The 22,456-nt window shown below is 40.0% G+C and overlaps 1 protein-coding gene and 2 non-coding genes across 5 annotated transcripts in view; all 3 read left to right on the top strand.

Annotated features, from left to right (window-relative positions):
- Positions 1-22,456, top strand: part of zgc:165507 (uncharacterized protein LOC561188 homolog) — a 53,498-nt gene that overhangs the window by 20,652 nt on the left and 10,390 nt on the right. For 2 of the 3 annotated variants that reach the window (XM_046072152.1, XM_046072154.1), the window contains exon 2: positions 19,976-20,221. In XM_046072152.1, the coding sequence (XP_045928108.1) occupies positions 20,005-20,221 (217 nt within the window). In that variant the 5' untranslated portion in view covers positions 19,976-20,004. Of the gene's footprint in view, positions 1-4,918; positions 4,984-19,975; positions 20,222-22,456 lie in introns of those variants that run through there. The other variant, XM_046072153.1, reaches the window with a different exon arrangement.
- On the top strand, positions 1,073-1,144 carry trnaq-cug. The gene has a single exon. It is a non-coding gene; the product is annotated as a tRNA-Gln (tRNA).
- On the top strand, positions 2,412-2,483 carry trnaq-uug. The gene has a single exon. It is a non-coding gene; the product is annotated as a tRNA-Gln (tRNA).

Below are 22,456 nucleotides of genomic sequence, written 5' to 3'. Positions count from 1 at the left end.
CCAGGCAGAACTTTCAAGGCAGACAGGGGTTTCCAGATGTGCTGTCCAAGCTCTTTTGAAGAAGCACAAAGAAACGGGCAACCTTGAGAACTGTAGGTGCTATGGTCAGCCAAGGATACTTAATGCAGCAGAAGAAAGACAACTCATGCTTACTTTGCTCTGAAATCGGAAGATGTCCCGCAGTGCCATCAGGTCCGAACTGGCAGAAAGCGGTGCGACTGGCTGTCATGGAAGACTTGCGGCCAAAAAGCCATACCTCTGAGATGGAAACGAGGCCAAGCGACTCAGCTATGCACGAAACCAGCTGTACACGACAACACAGGGAACTGGGGCGCAGAAAAATGGCAGCTGGTGCTCTGGACTAATGAGTCAATATTTTTAATATCTGGCTGTAGGAGCAGGCCGTTTGTTTGCCGAAGGGTGGGCGAGCGGTACAAGAATGACTGTCTGCAGGTAACAGTGAATCATGGTGGAGGTTCCTTGCAAGTTTGGAGCTGCATTTCTGCAAAAGGAGTTGGGGATTCAGTCAGAATAAATGGGGCAGACACTTAGTCATCGTGCAATACCAACAGGGAGGCATCTGTTTGGCCCCAAATTTATTCTGCAGCATGACAACGACTCCAAAAATACAGCGAAAGTCATTAAGAGCGATGTTCAGCGTCAAGAAGAACACCGAGTCCTGGAAGTGATGCCCCACAGAGCCCCGATCTCTACAGCGTCGAGTCTGTCTGGGATTACACGAAGAGAGAGAGAGAATCAACTGAGGCTGCACAGAAAAAGGGTTTGAAAGAGGCCAATGCTTTTGAGTTACATGACGGATGCACACTTTGAATTCTGTCTTGTACTCATCATAAAAACGAGGTTTCACTGAGATGTGAACTCAGATTTCTGCGTTTTGAAGCCACAGTGCTCAAAACGAAGGGGCCAGTACGGTCCATCAGAAGTACTTGTCGGATCACGGCCAAATAGCTTGGGGAACCCCCTCCCCCGACAGCTTTCCCACGCCTAGTCTCTGCAGAGGTGACATTCATGGTGATATCATGTGGGAAAGAGCTAGACACCCCCATGTCGAGGTTCCATGGTGTAATGGTTAGCACTCTGGTCTCTGAATCCAGCGATCTGAGTTCAAATCTCGGTGGGACCTGATTTTAAATGGAAATGCCGCAGACCTTCGTCTGAGCTTGTTGTATGTGGAAATTTTGAGTGAGTGAGTGAGAAAATGCGCTGCGTGCAGCTCTGCAATCAAAAACAAGTTTCTCCATCTTAAATAGTAAAAAAACCCCGCAAATTAATATGTGGTGGTCAGCGCTGATAATGTGGTGGGCTGCCACAAACAAATAAATGTATGGGAAACACTGTACTGGATATCACTCACCATATTAGCCAGTAAACACATACCCAGTAATAAACAAACAGAACGGAAGTTAACTTCGGGCGTCTGATGAAAGCGTCTACAGTGCACTCTATCATGACTTATGTGCTCTATCATGATATGGCAAACTTTCTACTGAACAGAGACTGTATAGAGTCACGATGGCCGAGTGGTCTAAAGCATCTGTGTTCAGGTTGCAGTTTCCTCCGGAGTTGTGGGTTTGAATCCCACATCCGACAGCTAGTTTTTAGACAAGCAATTGCCAGTAATGTGAGATAGGAAAAGAAATGTAAGCCGATCTTTGTATGTTAGAGTACAGAGTCCCAAACTCTACAGCATTGAGTCTGGGATTAGATGAAGAAAGACAGAGAGAAGCAACTGAGGCTGCACAGAAAAAGGGTTTGAAAGAAGCCAATGCTTTTGAGTTACATGATGGATGCACACTTTGAATTCTGTCTTGTCTTCATCATAAAAACGAGGTTTCACTGAGATGTGAACTCAGATTTCTGCATTTTGAGCACTGTGGACCAGCTTTCCCATGCCTAGTCTCTGCAGAGATAATATACATGGTAAGAAACTGCCTAACTGCTTTGTGTAGATGTTCCATTGTGTAATGGTTAGCACTCCATTACATTTAATTACCTTCACTGTGCTACTTTGCTACTTATTTAATATTTTATGCACTGATAATCTGTTAAGAGGTAGGTGGTCAGCTGGTCCCAAGTCTGCTAGTGCTTTGTTATTCTCCCACAGTCACACATCCACATGACTCTGTCCAGGGCAGAATAATGAAACAACCTATGGTGTACTTAATGCTTGACTATGATTAATGTAGTGTTCGCTTTTTTATTTTTTACCCGAGCAAGACCATCATTATAGCTGAAATAATTCCAGTCACTTTGAGTCCACAGTGCTCAAAATGAAAGGGCCAGTACAGTCCATCAGAAGTGCATGTTGTTTACAGTCAAATAACTTTACTTCAGAAATCCCCTCCCCCAAAAGCTTTCCATTGAGAAACTGCATTGCAGCTTTATGTAAAGGTTCCATGGTGTAATGGTTAGCACACTGGACTTTGAATCCAGTGATCCGAGTTCAAATCTCGGTGGAACCTGAATTTAAGCGCAAATGCCACAGATCTTTGAACTTTGACTCTGTGTCCTGACCAACTGCATTATGTTGTGGTATAAGTTGATTCATGATAACATATGTACTATATCATGAAATGGCCAAATTACTAGCTTTTTATAGTCAGGATGGCAGAGGGGTCTAAGGCGCTTCGTTCAGACAGCTAGTTTTTCAGCAGAGCAATTGCCTGTATTGGGTAAGAAATGTATGTTAGGAGATTTGTGTATAAAAAAAACATACTGTGTTAGTAGTACAGCTACAGCATTTGCAACACTGCAAAAGGGCTGGAGAGCGATACAAGAATGAGTGTCTGCAGGCAACAATGAAGCATAGGGGAGAGCGTAAGTTGTCACACTCAAAAAAGACTCCATCTCAAAAATTAAATAGCCACTTTGTGCGAGTTTGTGTTCTATGGTCAGCTTAATGTTCACATGTGGTCATGGTCACTATAATTTTCTTTCACTGAAAAAGTAAATAATTTGCACTTTTCATTTTATGCAATAAAAAGAAAATCTAAATTATAATTTTGGATAAAGTAGAGGAAGTTTCATTTAGGGATGTACTCACGTTTGTTGCCAGTGGTTTAGACATTAATGGCTGTGTGATGTGTCGAGGTGACAGCAAATTTACACTTATACAGTTATACAAGCTGTACACTCACTGCTTTACAAACTACTACAACAAAGTGTCAATTTGTCAGTGTTCCAAGAACTAGCAAGAACCTTGTCCCCAAGAACACAAGTCCTTCTTTAGCATTCTTGGTTTAGAGAAACCCACCTTACTTTCCCCCGTGTCATCTTCTAAATTAAGCCAAAGAAATTTGCATAATCATGCTGTCATTCCCACCCCACTGCTCACATTGGCTCCAGTCATTAGAAATAAGTAGTAATTGTGTTCTTAGTTTTTGACAATCCTGTGTGACAACTTACCTGCCAATAGGGCAAATTGTCACAAGAGCACACTCTCTATTCAGCCATCTACGACTCTATAATAAGATAAGATATGAAGATGTAATGTAACTCAAAATATGCACCCAAGACTTCCTTCTTTCATTTGGTATGACATTAATACAACTTTTATGGATGATGCCCAGTAAATGTTAGCCAGTGTGAAACGTGTGACAACATACCCCGATCTCCCCTACTGTTAACATGTCTATTTTTGAAAGCATTCCTACTTTACAGGATTTTTTCCACACCTGCCTAAAATCTTTGCCCCGTGATTACTATATATCATTGTCTATGTTTAAATTGATATCGCAACCGATTTTATCTCTCACTCTTCAACTGACAATTCAACTAAACTTTCAGTGGTTAGGTCAACTGTCCTTTCAATTCCTTTCAGTGCTTAAAGTTTAAATTAATCTGCTTTTTCCTATTGTTAGCTGTAGTAGTCAGAATAAAAAACGTACAAAATAACAACCATGAAAGCTAAAACTAAAACGTCAAAAATGCTATGTTATTCTAGCTGCTTTATTATGATTGGCATATTTTCTAACATTTTATAGCCTAGCCCAATCTGCTGAGAATAACAATAACCGTTATTGCAGCCTATGTGTTTGTTCCTGCTATCAGCGTTTTCATTGCTTGAGTGGGACACATCAAAGCACAGATAAATACTACCGTACACAGAAGGGGGAGGGTTAAGGAGCCGTGGATGTAAGAGTAACGAATACTGAATGAGTAAATCCTTTGGAGCTGCTCTGGTCTAAAATAGAAACGGAGGAAGGCAGCGCCGCCCTCTGCAGCCCGCAGCAGCTCCACGTCAGGAAATTTAAACGCAGAGCCGTCCACAACACAGACAAACGCATCTTTCTGCTCCAAGGTCACCGAGCCGACCGCCTGCACAGGACACACACACACCTTCAATCCCCCAAAAGGTAAAGTAACATTAAATGCCTGTTTTGAAGGCGCTGTAAGACGAGCCGCCGGTGATCAGGAGGATTAACAGAGCTTTTGGCGTTTTCTGTGCGCCGCGGTATGCAGAGATGAGCTGCGATGAATGAGCAATAGGCTGTAGCGAGAGAAGGGCTGCATAAGGGTCCCTGTTGGATGTTGGATGAATACATATTGTGATGCGTTCACGAGCCTTTGGAGAGAAGTGGAAATCCAGGTGCGCGCAGCCGCAAGCGGTTCATTCCTGGAGGGAAGTGATTTGGATAAAATCTTAATAGTCAAAATATTTTTAAGCCACTGATGACTCCCGCCCGGGTTAGTTCATGTAGGCCCTGAGCATGTAGACTGGCTTCATCCGGTCCCTATCCTTACATCAGCAGCATCATATGATTAGGCTGCAGTGCTGAGGAATCACTCTGCTGTTGCATCACCTTGTTAGCTCTAGTTTTCCTGATCGGGGTCCAACTTTTGCAGGTGTTTCACAGAATCTCACAGATCACAGCGGGTCTGTTGGTGATGGAAGATGTGATGAGCAGTGTTTCCCTAAATAGCTTTGGCACCAAATGAGGATGTTTCACTGGCGGTCAGGTGGTGAGTTGTAAAAATAACTTCACATGTCACATTGTGCTGCTTTCCTTTGGAAAGTGTATCACTGTGCTCTGGTTATGTAGACTGAACACCAAGCAGGCCTGTGACCAGGCAGGTGTTGACACTGAAAATTAAATAAACCATCACTAATATCAGCTTCTCTTGCAAAATAGTTGCTGTGAGATAGCATCACAATCACATCATCACAGGTTCAGGTCATTTTTAGTGAAACGACAGCCACTGTGGCCTACAGTAATAGCCATACAGGACAAGAGTAGGCTAAATGCTAACACATAGAGAACTGACTTAGTACCTAATGTCAGTTAAACAGTACCAGATTTAAAAGTAACCAAAACATGTATTTAAAATAATCTCGATTGTCAAGTAATCCTTATTACAAACTTATCTGTTAATTTGTTTTCAACAGGAGAGTGGTTGCAATGAATGTTGGACAGTAAATTGACTTTGCAACCTATTAAGGCTGCAATAACATAAGCCACAAAAAACTAATTCATCCGCCCTAAGGAGGCTGATTGGTTGGGGTGGAGAAGCTGTTTTCTACTTTTATCACATTAATTAGCACCCCAAATTGAAAGTGCGTTTCAATTAAAGTAATAGTTTGGACATTTTGGAAGTGACACTCTTGCTGAGAAGTAGAAGAGATGATGAATACCACTCTTATGTCTGTACACTAAATATGAAGCTGCAGCCAGCAGGCGCTTAGCACAAACTCTGGAAACAGGAGAAACAGCTAACTTGGCTGTGTCCAAAGGTAACAAAATCCACCTCCCAGCACCTGATATGTAACCTTTAATCTGTACACAAACTGAAGTGTAAAAACCACACTTTGTGGTTTTATTGGAGGGTGTACTGAACTATCTCTTGGCCAGGTGCAGTCACTTCCTGGTGGTAGCTTATGTTTACCGTACTGACATGGGAATGATAGCAGTCTATTCATCTAACTCTCGCCAAGAAAGTGAAGCGTAGTTTCCAAAATGTCCAAGAATTCCTCTAAAACCACACTGTAAATGTTTGCTGCACTCTATACAGCCTAAACAACTTACTTTAGTGACAGTGATCTGGTGGGAGTCTGCTTGTCACCAAAGGATGACAGAGAGTGCATCCTAGAGCAGAGGTTTTCATAGTGCGAGGCGGGCCTCCCCAGGGGGGCTCCAAACAGTTTCAGGGGAGGCTCAGTGAATGGAATTGAAAAAAATTTTACTTTAGTTATCAAAAGGAGATCACAATGAATAGCCTAAATGTGTGTGATTTGGTTCAAAGACACAGTAGTTTTGGGGTAATTTTACTGCTTTTTCCACCTTCCAGAGTCAGAAACTGAACTGATTTTTTTAATGTATTTGGTGTAGTCTGAATTTATGTTATATTTAGTTATATTAACAGTAGCATTAGGCTATCTTTGTTCAATTGCTAAATGTCTATGGGATGAATAACAATAATAATAATAATAATCTTTATTTATAGAACACTTTTCAAAAACAAATTACAAAGTGCTTTAACATGTGCAAAGGCAGTAAAACACATAAAAACAAAAAACACTAAAATACATGTTAAAAGTAAAACTAAAATAGAAAACAATCAAATCAGGTATATGCTCTCCTATAAAAGTATGTTTTAAGAAGGGACTTAAAAGAGTTCACTGACTCAACCGTTCTTGGGCAGGCTGTTCCAGAGCCTCGGGGCCCTGACAGCAAACGCTCTGTCCCCTTTAGTTTTCAGTCGAGACTCTGGAACAGACAAAAGACCTCTGCCCGAGGATCTCAAGGTACGTGCTGGAGCATATGGGACTAAAGGTCAGAGATATAACAGGGCAAGAGGACATGAAGAGCTTCAAAAGTGATCAATAACATTTTAAAGTCAATTCTAAAGAATACTGGGAGCCAGTGTAATGAAGCTAATGATGTGGTCATATTTCCTTGTTCTAGTTAAAAGCCTGGCAGCTGAGTTCTGGACAGTCTGGAGCCAATCAATATCAACATGACCATGATCCCATAGGCATCCAAGAATTGAGCAACTAAAAACTGAAGGTTTTTTTTCCACTCTGGATTTTATTTTTTTATGTTACATGTAATGTTTCAGTCTGTTTTGTAATGGAAACATTCTTCGGTTGTCATTGTCCACACTGATTGTTGCCCTCTTAAGCAGGGGCCTCTCTGGTCATGTGCGAAGGAGCATTAATGGTGAACTTTTGACTGACTGTGACACCGTCACTGTTTCATTACTCAGGGGTTAAAGGTTGACATTTTTGTCAGAGGTTAATTTTGTTGGTGAGATTGTGCTCAGATATTTCTGTGCCACACACAGTTGACTGACGCGCTCCTGTTTACCTTGGAGATATGAATAAATTTCTGTAGGTGTGTCATAGGTTTGGATCAGGTTTCATGATCATGACCTTTTTCCATGTTCCCTGGGGGATGTTTGTTATGAACACAAGCTTACAAAGAACACCGCCTGATACAGAACAAGCTATTGTAATCCACATTAAGAGCATATGACGCTAATAAACACTTAGCAATTACCTTTAAACTATAAAAAAGTAAACATCCACATTTGTTGTCCAGGACTTTTATACTATTTTTAATGGATAATGGTGATACCGTAGTATCAGTCACATATTTTAGTGGATATTAGCTCATTGATGATATATATATATATATATATATATATATATATATATATACGTATGTCTGCTGATATAGAAAGGCCAAAGTAGGTTTGAGGTCAGTTAGAAATAGTGGCATCATTACATAGTTTCTCCATCTGAGAGAACTGACAAGTTGATTTTTCCAGCTATAAAATGTTCAAAATGTATCACCCAAAAACGTAATAATAATGTATATAATAATATAGTATATAAATATAATTACACGTCTAGGCCTGTTTATTTTATAGAGAAACTGCAAGTGAAATCCTATTTTAAAAGCAGTGAAAAGTTGCTAATTGGTAATTGCCAGGGTTTTAATTAAGCACTTTACCACCCAGAGATCACCTGTCAATCAAACTCTGTGGGTATATATAAGAAGTCTTCTTCCTTGGATTCTCTGCTAATGAAGTTTCTGTAGGTGGCTGAACAGCCATGGTTGAAGCTAAAAATACATAAATTCCTAACCTTGATTTTAACATTCAAAGCCTCAGTGTCACCCATTTTGTGTTGCATATACTGACATCATAACCTGGCTGCAGCTGGATGTGCGTAACTTTTTGTGCCATTCTGCACATCAGATTAATCTCCACAATCTGACGATGCTCGGTTAAACGCTATATGTATGATATTTCATTTCCTACGTGATCAAATATCCACGCTTTTGCTTCAAGTCATGAAAGCTGGAAGCTCAAAATGTTGAAAGGAAGATGTCACAGAGATCAGTGCCTCTGACCTTCATGATGTACCCGGGGGAGTGCAGCTAAGCGGAAGCCTTGGATTGGATGTTGAATGTGGGTGTTGGCAGGCCCCATGGAAAAGTGAATGGAAGGAGTCCTAGCATGCTGTTGTGTCCACAGAGGTGTAGTTGTGTGTAGATGACGGTTGATCAAACCTTCTTTACAAATGGCCTGTCTTGATGTTAAACTGCCAAGGAGTGCTGCATAAATGTGCTTTTTCTGTCAGTAATTCAAACCCCCAAAAAGAATCAGTAAACGCATGGAGTCTGCAGCTTTGCAGGTTGGGAGAATTATTCTGTGTTGACAGAGGCTTACCATTCAGTTTTAGTGGTCAGAGGTGTGTTGACGGAAATGTATTAGACCACTTGAAAGTTTTTTAATCAAGGCCCCTCACCAGGAATTAGCTCAAGGGCTTCAAAGTGCAGAGGCTGACAATAGAGTAGACTGGGTATTATAGTCTTAGTATATTTTATGGGAAGACCTCCTGCCTGGTGGCCTTTTTGATCAGAGAGCAGCTTTGAGAGAGAGCCATTGTTTCTCGTTTGTTTGTTGGTGTGCAAGACCAAGGGTATGTGTGTTTACTGCATCACTGTAGGGAGATTAGATGTTGTGTTGATAAGAGGAATGAAATGTGTGGTTCAGTCAACATTTGAAGAGTTGGTGGTTAATGATGAACTATTTCTAAAACAAAGTGAACACTGACACTCAGTTTTACTCAGAGGTGACCTTAGCGCTAATCTTGCGTTGACATAACTTTAAGTCCCATGAGACTTGGGGAGGTGGGGGGTTAGGTGTGGTGAGGGTCATGCCGGCAGCAGCTGACTGTAGAGGTCAAGTTTTTTTCTTTTGTCTGACAGAGCTTACATCACCTGTTTATCTGAACTGGACTTTAGTTGGAACTATTGAATACTTATGCTGTTCAACGTATGTGTTGTGTGTCTTATACAGCTTCAAAAGGAATGTCTGCTTGGCCCCCTAAATCTGATTTAGTCATGTTCCCACCACAGCACCTGTCTGTCATGTGACCTTGTTGTTGTCCTTTATTTAAGTCCTACATGGCTTCACAAAGACCCACAGTAATCGCTGTCCGACCAATCAGCGAAAGTAGCCCCACTTAGCATATAAGAAGTCAAAAGAATGCTTTAAGTAGTGGGGAAAATGGAGGAAAGGAATTCTTCATCCTGTGAATAGTACTTTTGCATTTCTTTTCTTCCTGCTTTAATGGCCACTACAGGTTAGTTCCAAAAAGTCTAACTGGATTGATTGAAGTCCCAATTTCTCTCAAAATACTAAGTTATCCTCCCACCCCCGGAATTTGTAATTAAAATTAAAATATAATAATAATAATAATAATAATAATATAATAATACATTTTACAAAGTTGTATCTTCACAGTATTTGATAATTGTTACCTAAGTTAAATAGATAGGAAGCCTTAATGCTGCACTAGGGCTGGGTATCGTTCAGAATCTTCTATACTCGTACTTATACCTTGACTTCAATACCAGCTCCTGAACTATACTGTTTTTGATACCAGTTTTATAAAATCCATTTAAACAAAAATAAAATTACACATTACTGTACAATAAGTCACTTCAAGGGAGTAAGCTGTTAAAGACGTGGGGGCAGTTTTTGCTCTGTTCACTTACATTTACCTAAATAACTGGACTAAAATGAAGAAACTGGTGGAACATCTCTACAGTACTGGATTATATAAAAATATAAATAACTGTCAAAAAGAACATTAATAACAAACAGTATGGCAGCAGTATGCCATGGTAGCATCTAGACTGCCTAGACTCCAAAGAAGAAGAAGGGAATGAGTGTGTGTGTGATGTGGTACTAGGAAATACTCTCACTTTGCCTCTGCTAAAGAGCAGCTAGTCCATGTCTGACAAACAGGGGCGTTTCTAGGCTCTTGAAACATTGGGGGCATAGCCCCCAGAAGCACAGAAATATTTCATGTTTTAACCCCTCCACCCCCCATTGCCGCTTACCCAAAGTACGTCTATAAAGAAACAGTAAATTATATATATAGCCTAAATTTCGATAATTACTACTGATAATAATTAACACTGATAATATCAACTAGAGGGGGTCTGGGGGTCCTCCCGCTGAAAAATTTGGACTTTAAACACTTAATTTTCTGCATTCTGGTGAATTTCTTTGCACCAATTTATTGAGGAAATGTCTCAGGTGACAATTCAAAATAAGAAGAATATAGTGTAATATAATGCAGTAAGGCTGTCAAGCATTCTGTATTGCTGTCAGATATGTTTCTCCTGTAGATCAACTTTTCTCATTTAATATAATCCCAGCAGGGGGTCCTCCCCCAGAAGATTTTGATCATTAAACACTTAATTTCCTGAATTCTGGAGACATTTTCTGCACCAATTTATGGTGGAAATGTCTATTTTTATAAAGGGAAGAACAAAATTTAGGTGGCAGGTGACAATTCAGAATAAAAAAATATAGAAAGTAATGCAGTAATCAGTAGCTTATTCTTTTTTTTTTAGATTATATCTATATATCGGTTATTTTCGCACATTTATTATTTTTTTGGCCCACAACACAAGAAACAGCTGAGCAGAGGGGGAGGGAGTGGGTGCTGTAAAAGATGTGATTGGACCAGCCCAGTATAGGCCTATGCTTTATGGGCCGATCATTGGCCCATTTTTTAAAAACAGTTAGGCCTATATAAGTAAATAATTTGACTTGTAGCCTACTCGATGAGAGGAGTGTACTGCTCTTCACCAGAGGAAGAAATCCGAAACGGAAACACATGTGATCAGACAGAAATATCACCACAATTCCACACTAATGTTCACTTCAGCCTCTGATAAAGTGCAGCTCACATCTGCTTTAGAGGGAATGAAGCATCCTGGAGCAGATAGACAATCAAACAGAGGGAAGTGTCTGAGTGAGTGGGAGAGAGGCAGCAGGACACAGGTGTCACAAGTGTCAATACGACACGACAGGTGTCTGTGTCGCGGTCAGGTGTGTCATGATATTCTCTCACTACTTTGCGGCAACTGTTAACCATTTGTGTAGCTATACACTGACTAGACAATGACTGACAACATTTATATTTAAATGTATTGATTACAATTTTGCTCGGGACAATTCAGAAGTTGCCCTGAAGCTGTGAGCAAACCCGCTCTCTGTGTGTGTGTCTCTCTCTCTAAACGCAGGCAGGGATAGTAACGGTGGGGGGTCACATTACCTGGAAAAAATGTAGCAATATTATTGCGAGTAGCCTCCGCTCTTAGAAGACCTGCGAGACAGGCTGCATCATGAAGATTATTGCATATTAACATGGAAAATATTTTTGTTGCTGTTGTTGAGTTACATTCGGGCTACAGTCAAAACATCCGGGGGTATAGCCCCGGAAAAATTACCTGGCAATGCCGATGCTGACAACCACCCACTGTGTCAACTAGCGCTGAATGAGCAGTTTAGCGTTGTTGAGGATTAGGGTTTAAATGGCATCAATATTTACATTAAATAATATAATAATACTATTATTTAATAATCAATAATAGAAAATAAGTTAAATTCTCCTTGGGGCACCATTCCTAAACAAGAGACAATTGATAGCCACTTACCTGATGTAGTCTTATGAAGATATACTAAACTATTAATTTAATAATTAAATTATAAACTATATCTAAATTGACCATTAATAACTAGTCAGTTGAAGGATTTGGAATTCTACGTAGAAAAGGTTGGCAGTATATTGACTCTTATGCAATATTAAAATAAACCAGCATGTACATACAAAATCATTTATATAACAAGATGACTCTAACTAAAATGCACCAAACAAAGACAAAGAGATGTTTTTGTGTGATAAGGACAGTAACGGTTAGCATGCACTGTGCATCTGTGTGAAGCATAACATTACTAACAACAATTTAGTGGTGGCTAAGAAGTATGGTCACACAATCTTCTGTTAACAATGGAAGGATCACAACAATAAAAGCTCCATGAAAAAAACACATTAATGTATATGTACATTTACAAAAGCTAAACAATCCTGTGCTTAGACAAGTAACGTTACAGTTAAGCGATGTCGACATCAGAGAGTTCTGTTCCAGGCAGGCCACGCTGCGGCCGCTGGGTCAGTGTCCATCCAGAAGAGGAACAAGGGAATAGATAGGGACAACGATGTCATACAACGGATTTTTATCAATGAGGTGATGGCATAGGTCAGAGGTTACTGACCAATTGTAGCTGCCGCTGCGTCCATGGGCGAAGTTTACACCTCAGTGTGACTTCCTGGAGGATCAGTGAGTCATGATAAAAGTTCAGTTATGGTCACAAATGAACAGCTTCATCGGTGAGGTCCCTGTTATCCCAACTTCAGCTTACTGTTTTGATTTTATGGCCCTCAACTTTAGTGTTATGGTTCAGTCTCACGGCTCTCATTAGCGTTGTTTGCAGATGTAGGCAGCGATTTTCGGCAAAAAAGCATGGTTAAACCCACTCTACATGATCTGACCAAACAACAGACAAGGTTGAACATGGTGTAGCATTTAGCAGCTGAATGGCCTGATATTTTTTACAGGAGACCAAATCAGAGCTGAAAGGAGAGTGAATGTTGTACAATGCTGGAATGTCATATGCATGTCTGCTGATGTGTGTTGTCCTCAGCTCGACACAGGCTTCCCCACTGAACATTTGGATTTGTGGCTTCAGAATTGTCAAGATGGTGGCTAAATCAATCAATGACTTAACATCTCTATGTGTGTGAGTTGTGGTTGGCTTTAGCTAGCCACACCCATCTACACCTCCTTTACTGAAACTCGCCTGAAATATACACTGCTCAGCTTGGCCTTCATTGCAAATTAAACCGGAGCTCCTTTGGCAGTCCATGCTACAAACAATGCAGTCTTTTGGGCTTTCTGCCAAGGTACCAAGTGATGTACTTGGAGGACATACAGACAGATAGACACACACACACACACACACACACACATACAGAGTTGCACTCTTGTAGTCCAGTACTGTGTAACATAGTCGGATCAGCTTTTGCCAGTTGGATGATTTGATTATAGAAACACTATTCTGGACTCCTTGCTGCTCACTTACTCAGCTCTGTTGTTTGAATAGGCTCACCAAGGTGAAGGCAACCAGTCATCTCAAGTACATGCAGGGGACAATGGACCAAACAAACTGTGGGCTAGGCCCAGCAACACACAAGGACAAGTCTTTGTGTGTGTGTGTGTGTGTGTGTGTGTGTGTGTGTGTGTGTGGGTGTCTCCATGATTCATGCGTTTTTAACTGGGGTTCTTTGTACCTGACAATTCTATCGTAATATAAAGTGGGAGGATTTTCTGCTGTTCCTTCAGTGAATTCTTGCTGGTCAGACCACTAGTTCCGTTATTGACTGCGTATTCAAGTTGCTTGTAATGAATGTTGGTAATTTTTTCTGACATAATCCTTTCTTTTCAAACATGTTAGCGTTGTGGCTCAGGGGATGGCAATGTCGGTCCACCACTTTGGTCCAGACTGAAATATCTCAACAACTGTTGGATGGATTGCACTGAAATTTTATACAGACTTTTGTGTTTGGTAAGATGGTCCGTATTGATTATTGTAGGAAATGACACACCAAACAACCAGCATGGCTGGCATGCTGTAGCTGCTGAGCTTTACCTTTCTGTGGAAGAGAAGAAGAAGAATTTCCCTGCAGGGATCAACAAAGCTTTATTATTACCCTACACTTAGACTATCAAATGCTGCGGGTTGCAGATTTGGAACCTAATATGCCCAAATCTGACTATCAAGTCATACTAAACTTTCCTATGGTTGTGGCTCCCAACAAACCAAACCACAGATACCTTCAGGCACCTTGGTATCACCAGAGTTTAATTGACTTGGTCCACACCTGTGTTTTTAACAGGCCGTTCACAACACCGCAGCCTGTCAGTCCTCTGTCAGCTGCTCTTTTAGTCAGTGGTGTAATGTGAAGGACACGGCGGAGACAACACATTATGAGGATCTGGGCTTTAAAGCAACGAGGAAGTGTTGACATTGTAGTGACTGAACGGTGACTTTGCTTTGTTTGACTTCTTATGTACTTAAATGGTTGATCATAAACGAATTCGTCAAGCTTGTCTAAAAAGTTTGCCCTTTTCCGTCTCTTTAGCTGCTCTTTTACGGTCAATCAGTTTGGAGTTTCATATTCGAACCCATCAACTTAAGCTGCTTATGTGTTATGAAGCTCATTCGTACATTGTCGTCACGTTCAATCAATCAAAACCAGTATCTACACTGAGTGCTGCTGCGGACAGCCTGTAATCTGATTAGTGTGGATTATACCCACTGTATGGAACTATGGAAAAAAGGCATAATCTCTAACTTTGATTAAAGGGTTAATACAAGAGGACATACATAGAGCATTATATTTTCATTTGTCAGGCCAGTTTTAGCACAAGTTAGAGATGTTTTGTTAGTATTCACTCATCCACCCAGTTAAAACCAGGTATTATTACCAATGCTAATTCCAATGCTAAAATGCTACATACCATATAACATGTAGGCAACCACCATCACAAAATAAAAGACCCAAACATATTTAGTGTTACTCATTTTTCACTTATTGTTAGTTAAACCTTGCATTTAAGGAATTTATTCCCAAAAAATAACAACCTCAATCAGTTACATTTAATTAGTCCCATTTATGTTCCTTGTTTGTTCATTCATTTATAGATGTGTGTGACAAATTTTTAAGCAAATAAACGTGCCAGAAAAGTGTCCTTCCTCTTCGCAAATCGTGATTTGTGGAGAAATTTCAGTTTCATTCAGATTTCAGTAACATAAAGTGTGGAAGACTGGCAGAATGTTTAAAGCTGCACTAATAAATATTTGTAAATAAAGAATGGATTAAATGACTATGTGTAATGTGAAAGGGGTCCCTTGTAGTGACTAATACACAGCACAGTGTTTAGGTTTTAGGCCCGCAACTTTTTGCTTCGTGCTACGTTTTAATATCGCGAGATTTCGTCCCATGATATCTCGTCACACCCCTACACATTACACTACCTGCCCAGGAATAAACAGCAGACAAACTACCAACTAAATAGTAGGGGTGCATTGTCATGCTCTTGAAACACTGGGGGCTTAGCCCAGCCCAGAAATATTTCATGTCCATTAATATTCATGGGGATTCTGGTGGTCCTCCCCTGAAAAAATTGCGCGTTAAACACTTCATTTCCTGCATTCTGGTGAATTTTTCTGCACCAATTTATTGAGTAAATGTGTTTATTTTATAAAGGGTAACCCAAAATTCAGGTGACAGGTGACAATTCAAAATCTAACAGAATACAATGCTGTAAGGCTCTCAGGCATTTTGTGTTGCTTTCAGATATGTTTCTCCTCTAGATCAACTTTTCTCATGTAATATCAGCCCTGCTGAGGCAGCACTCATGCAGGCATGATTTACCCCTCCCTCCTCTTCTGTGTCTTTGTTTGGGGAAGTAACCTCTTTAAATGTGCATGTGGTACCTTTTCACCTCAGTGAAAATGAATTAATTTTAATTCAGTTATAAACTCCTGGACTTTAATAGCTCCTGTGTTTCAGCAGGTTTTCTGCTCATGTTCAATACACACATAAACATTCTCTCCCACATATCTGTTCTCTAACATATCCAGAATAACATATTATAATATTTTGAGAAAAAAATCACGTCAAGAATAGTTGATTCGGTGCTTCGAGAGAAGGAGCCTGATTCGCCAATGTCACAGGAGAATCTTTGCAGAGGCATTATGAAACAACAACTACTAAATAGTGGAGCATTTAGCAGCTAAGGAACCAGATATTTCTCTCAGGAGTTGGTGGAGACTAAAACAGAGCTAGGAGAATTAATATTCAACATCCATTTGTCAGGAGACCCGAAACAAAATGGCAGCTGTGTTGCTATTAATGGTTTTAAATGGACCAATTGATTTCTAAGCCAGTGCTCAGATTTAAAGTGGGACTCAAAGGTACCAAAGAATTCAGTGTATTGTATGTAAGATTTCAGAACTATCATGGCTTTAGCACACATAAACAATAAAACTGTGTATAAAACTGTTAAAAAGTGTTCAGAATAGAGCTGTTGCGGTGAAGTAATTTTCCCCACGGAACTATGCTGGAGCTCAACAGGTGCGGTATTATCACACTTTTCATCAATGAAGTAATTTGGTGCCATATAGCATAGTAAGAGTGTCTGTGGCTCTCACCTCACTGCACAGCGAGCCGCTAACAGCGGCTTTATGGTTGGAGCAAGCTAGCTGCTGAGTGGTAGTCAACAACATTGCCAAGCAAGTTTGTTTTTGTATTTTGACCATGTCTTTTTCACACGTAACGTTAGCTATATCATTACCTTCAGGGCATGTCTATCACGCCAATTTACATATCGAAGCAATGTAAACACACACACGCACACACAGCGGTGCGGAGAAAAATAGGTTGTCCACAACTAACCTCTGCGCTGTAGTAAGGTTATAACTAAATTTCCATGAAAAACAGCTGCAGACATCCAACACACTATGCTCGTTAGTGCGTGAGCTTCAAATGAGGCTTACAGTTTCTCTCAACTGTCCCTGAGCCTGCTAGCCACATTAGCCACACAGTATACCAAGTTAGCTAACATTAAAAATAAACAGTAAAACAACACAAAACACGGCAACACTTACAGCTTCCAAGTTTGAAGTCAGGTCACGTACAGCCCACGGCGATCCGTCCTTGAACCGTTACAGAACTTGTAACAGTTGTGGAACGTTTTTAAAGCACTAATTTATTAATTTAACACGCCCTTAAGTGTAAAGTATGAACATTGTGGTTGTTGTGGTGCTTGCCATCCTCCGTGTTAGGCTTGACCAATAGCACGGTATCTCAATTTTGCGGTTATCACGACAGCCCTAGTTTAGAATCATCAATGAAGACATGTTTGAATGATTAAACAGTTTATTGAATAACTCAAGATAACATCAAGATTGATGAAGATATTGATCCAAGTTTTAATTTTTTTGGTGGCACTCCATCCTCCATACAGCCAGCAGCTACTCCTTATTTTCAACCCATATAAAACTGTCTAGTGACAAACTTATTTATGATTTTAAAATCTTGGCAAATGTGTTTCTTGGCACAGCAGTGAGTCATCCCATAAATGGCTTCCTGTTGACACTTAGAGCAAAACTCAGTATGTGGGAGTCTCTGCAACATCGCAACCTGATCTGGCTAGTGGCAACAAGGGAAGAGAGTGACATTATTTATTGATGTTGCTAACTGATGTTCATGTGCCATTTACAGACGCTCTGATGACTAAAGTGCCCATATCTCTGTTGGTTTCCACCAACATTACCCAGTAGTGGTTACTATTGGTCAGCAACAAAAGCTCCAAAGACCTTAGTTTTGCTTTCAGAAAATTCGGTCTGTAGTCATGCCTGCCACAGAAACACTCCTGGGTCACTTCTTCTCAAAAGTATTATCCAGTGAAATTATGTTTTGTTTGAGAAGTAAAATTGTTTTGATGGGAGAGGTTGGGGGAGGGTTATTTTTTTATTGAAAGGGCATAGTTGTAGTCTGTACAGATGAATTGCAGGGGGTGTGGGATGTATGGCTGCTGGTGATAGTGCCTGTAAAATAGTTTGGTATGACCAGATAACTCCCATGGGGAAGATGTTATACGTTATCTAACAGAAGAGTGAAACAGTTGATTTGTAGAGACTGTTGTAGCCGTTCCGTTTTTGAATGATTTAATGACTGTACACAACAGTAACCTATTGCTTTGCTGACTTTTTACAGTCTTTAGTTTTCTTGGTTAACCACCAGTTTCACCTCATGTGGGGGTGTTTTCTGGTTAAACACTTCACATGTCTTGTGTGTCTCGTGTGATTGATGTTTTTCTTATGTCTAATGTGGTACAGCTTAATATATTTGGGTGTTGGAATTGTGGTCAAACAAGCAGTTTTATTACATCGCTTGGGCTGAGCATTTGTTTCTTTATTTTCTGACAATTTCTGAAAAAACAATTAGCTATTTGTATCTGCATTTTTTTTGTATATTTGTGTTATTAAATGATTTGAATTGCACCAGCTGTGCCTGTGAGTCTGCATTTAGGTCCTACATTGAAAATAAACTGTTCCGGTGATTTAGTATTTTTAGTATAGCACTTCCTAAAGTTGAGCAACACACAAGAGTGGTATTCAAAGAAAATGGTCAAAATTGATGCATTGTCAAGACCCAAAAAGGGTAGATCTCAAATTCCCATAATGCAACCCTAATGACATTAGGCTGCAACCCTGATGACATCATCTGGGTATTTCTTCAGAAAGCTCTCCCTCTAGCGCCACAGAGCATGTATTATACTGTTTGTACAGACTTGTATAACCCTGACAAGAAAAATTACCTTGTGTAAAACTGCCAATCAAATTCAATTTGTTCACCTGTGATGCAGCAATGCAAACATGAGGAAACATGTTGATTCTTCCACTGGCTGTTAATTTAAATGTAACTGGCTGCTGTCATCTCAGTATGAACCATAGGCTAAATTAAACGGCTGTAAATTATTCCTGGCTGATTAGAAAGGTGAAGCTAATGAGGTTAGACAGAGCTAAAACTGCTGCGTATTGTGCACTATGATGTGTCTGTTTCTCCACGTCATTTAGCTTAAAAAATCAACAGAGTGAAGTGTGGCTGTGGACAATTGCCACTTTTGGTTTTCTAAATGTTTGCTTTGTACACAGCAGCACCCGGTTTTGAACTGCCACTGCCCTTTTTCCATTACTGCGTGAGGACTGGTGGAGGGGGGGGGGGCTCAAGGTGAATACTGGGCAGGTCTCTCAGGCCGAGTGAGTGTATGCCTTCTGGAGTGGATAATTAATTCTTTGTGTTTGCCTGTCTTTACCAGGATACGGACCTGTGGCATGTCCTTCTTCCTCTCGTGTCATGTTACTGCTGGCAGGTGTTCATGTAAATGACAGAAAGGACAAAGCGGTTGAGCTCCTTTTAATTCCACAGCCGTCTGTATACTGTCAATTTAAGCTGCAGCAAGTGATGTGATTTATCTATATATTGTCAGTAGCTATCTTTGACATTTTCCTATACACAACTGTTTAGTTTAATGTATTTCCATCCTTAAACGACAGTAATTACACAACACTGTCGACACGAGCTTATGACATATAGGCTCTGCCATATTGTGTTGCTGCTGTCGCTACGGTTGCTCCCCCCTTCAGCTGTGGTAAACCAATCATTGCTGGTTGGCATAAAACACATCACTACCGGTTCACCAGATTAGGAATGTCGCACAGACACCAGATTTAAAAACTCTATTATACTGATAAGCTTAATCAGAATTTTGTGTACTTGTGTGCCAAGGGCTTGAATGTAACGGATCTTCATTTATATGTTGAAGTCCCGCACTCCAGCGTTAAAGTCTAGATGGACTTTAGAGAGAAGAGGTAAGAGCCAGTCTGGAACTTCACTGGTCTATAATCAATCACAGGACAAGATAAAGTAAAAAAAGGACAGGACCCTGAATGGTGGTGGTAAGTTTTCTTTGCTGAGTTTTAATTTCCTCTCTCCCTTCTTTTTCTGTCGTTGCAGTGAGTAGTCAGCCTTGAGGTGGGCCAGTGATGCCGCCCCCAGCCACAAGTCCCCCTGCTGTGCCCCCACCAGACGGCGGTTGGGGTTGGGCTGTGGTGTTAGCATCTTTCGTGTCCATAGGCTTCTCGTACGCTTTCCCCAAGGCCATCACTGTCTTCTTCAAAGACATCCAGATCATCTTCGATGCCTCCTACAGTCAGATCGCATGGATCTCCTCCATCATGCTTGCAGTCATGTATGCTGCAGGTGAGTCATTGGCTGTTACCGTATCTCATTTTGACACTGGAACATGAAATCAGAGAGCCAGTGATGCTAGGTGACATTCTGTCAACTTACATGGTGTTCTACTGACCTGAGAATGTAATACTTTACGCTACCACTCAAGAGTTTTAGGAAACCCCTATTATTCTAGTTTGTATTGAAATATAAGTAGTTCAAGTCCAGTGAAAAACCTTGATGATACAAAAGTAAGCAGCAAACTGCCAAAGGTAAAAACAATGTTTACGTCACCAAAACTTAACCTAAGGAGTTCATTATTTCACTGTAGGATCAATGGATGACCAACTGGTCTGTCTTCCTTCATTAATATTATTTAATATATATAATATCTGAAATTTACATTATTTCTCAGTTTTGCTGACCTGAACTTTTTCTTTACCTTCTTTGGTTATTCTGCAGCAATGGAAGTAAATGAAGCCTTGAAAGTTGATGCAAAAACAAATTTCTACAGCTGTCCCAATTTGTAAACACCATGGAACAGCCTGTGTTAATACCTCATTTGTACAATATTGCAACTAAAAAGGCAATTAATGCATGAAGACAGACCTACAAATGTTTATTCAAGACAAATTTTCCCTTTTACAAAAATCTTACCTGGTGTTAGTTTCCATTCCAACCATTAGCAGTCTGTCCCTTCAGAACATTCAACATTTAGGAGGACCCCTAATGCTTTTTATTCCAATCAGAAGACTTAGCAAGCAAGGCTTACTAGCTTCCACTCTCATTAGCCTAGCTTGCTAAAGTTACTTTTTGTTCATGTATTTCAACACCTGCGGAGTGTGTTTGTCCCACATTATACAAAGAAGGGGCCTAGCTGCGTGTGAGCTCTCTCTTTCATTGTCCCAGTTGGGTACTCACAGCAACGAGAGGTCCTGTACCCTCAGCACTTACTATGTTACACTGTGAATTGAATACTTACAAAGTCATGGAGTTACGTACGGAGCGCTCACATCACAGATGGGTCTACAAGCACAGCTAACAATGCTGGTCCGTGAGCTGGTTTAATGCATGTTTGTTATTTTATAATCAATTCTTAGTGCCCATCCACACAGATAATGTGTGTATATATATATATATATATATATTTACTGATAGGTTGGCTTAGCTCAGCTAAAGATGAACTTTTATTTCATAAATGATACGGATTATTATGGAGTGATTCACCTAGGGCTGGGCGATAAAACGATAACTATTATTATCGCAATATAATTTTTTTCAATAACAATATAACAAATGTTTAATAAATATGATTAATTTGAATCACAAATGAATCAGAGCTTGTGTTTTTTATTAAGATATTTATTTTGTTGAGGAAAAGCACTGAAAAAAGATTCTACTTAATTTTACTCATGCTGAAAAATAATTTTGTTATCATAATTATTTTGAATGTTCTACCTCAGTTTGGTAAAATGATCCACTGTCTGTCATGTTCTGACCATAAAAAAAACTTTCTTCAACTTTCACTCAGGAGCAAAAATATGCCTTTAAACTTTATTTATAATTTATCATGATAAATATCAATATTGACTGATATGAACTTTTTTCCTTGATAAGATTTTTGGCCATATCGCCAGACCTTAGCACACTCCAATAGGAAAGAGGACCTGGAATCCAGGCCCTCTATTTTAACTATGATATTCTAAATCAGAATGTTAACCTGCTTCTAGGGGAATCTCTTTAAGATTTCATTTTGTTACACATGTTGTCATTGTAAAGGATTATTTGTGTTGCAAGGAGGTGGTGCGTTGTTTCCTGAACAGATCCTCCGTTCAAATGGCCAGTAAACATAAATGAAAAGATGGAGGCGCATTGGATTCATCTTGTGAGGATTTAGTCAACAGTGTTTGGTCTCATGGTGGACTTTTGTTTTTTTTTTCTGCCTCAAGATACAGTTGGAAATAAGAGGATAGAGATGGAAGTAGGCTGTGTCACAAAACCATGTCCTGGATTTGAAACCACAGCATCAGAGGACGCAGGCACAGCATCACACGCTGAGCCTCCAGACAACCAGGGAATTCAGTCAATTACAGATCTACAATCTAGATTATAAAAGCAGCATAAAAAAATCAGCACTTTGTTAGGATTTGTATTTTTTATTGCATACCTAAAATAATTATTATCGAGAACTCAATCACTATTCAAATTCAAGATTAAGTTTATTTTATTTGACAAGGACATAGCATTGGAACTGCAACATACAAT

The sequence above is a fragment of the Micropterus dolomieu genome, linkage group LG16 (genome assembly GCF_021292245.1).
Source record: "Micropterus dolomieu isolate WLL.071019.BEF.003 ecotype Adirondacks linkage group LG16, ASM2129224v1, whole genome shotgun sequence".
NCBI classification, from domain to species: Eukaryota; Metazoa; Chordata; class Actinopteri; order Centrarchiformes; family Centrarchidae; genus Micropterus; species Micropterus dolomieu.
Note: the sequence above shows the minus strand (reverse complement) of the source record. Positions and strands in the feature narration are given on the sequence as shown.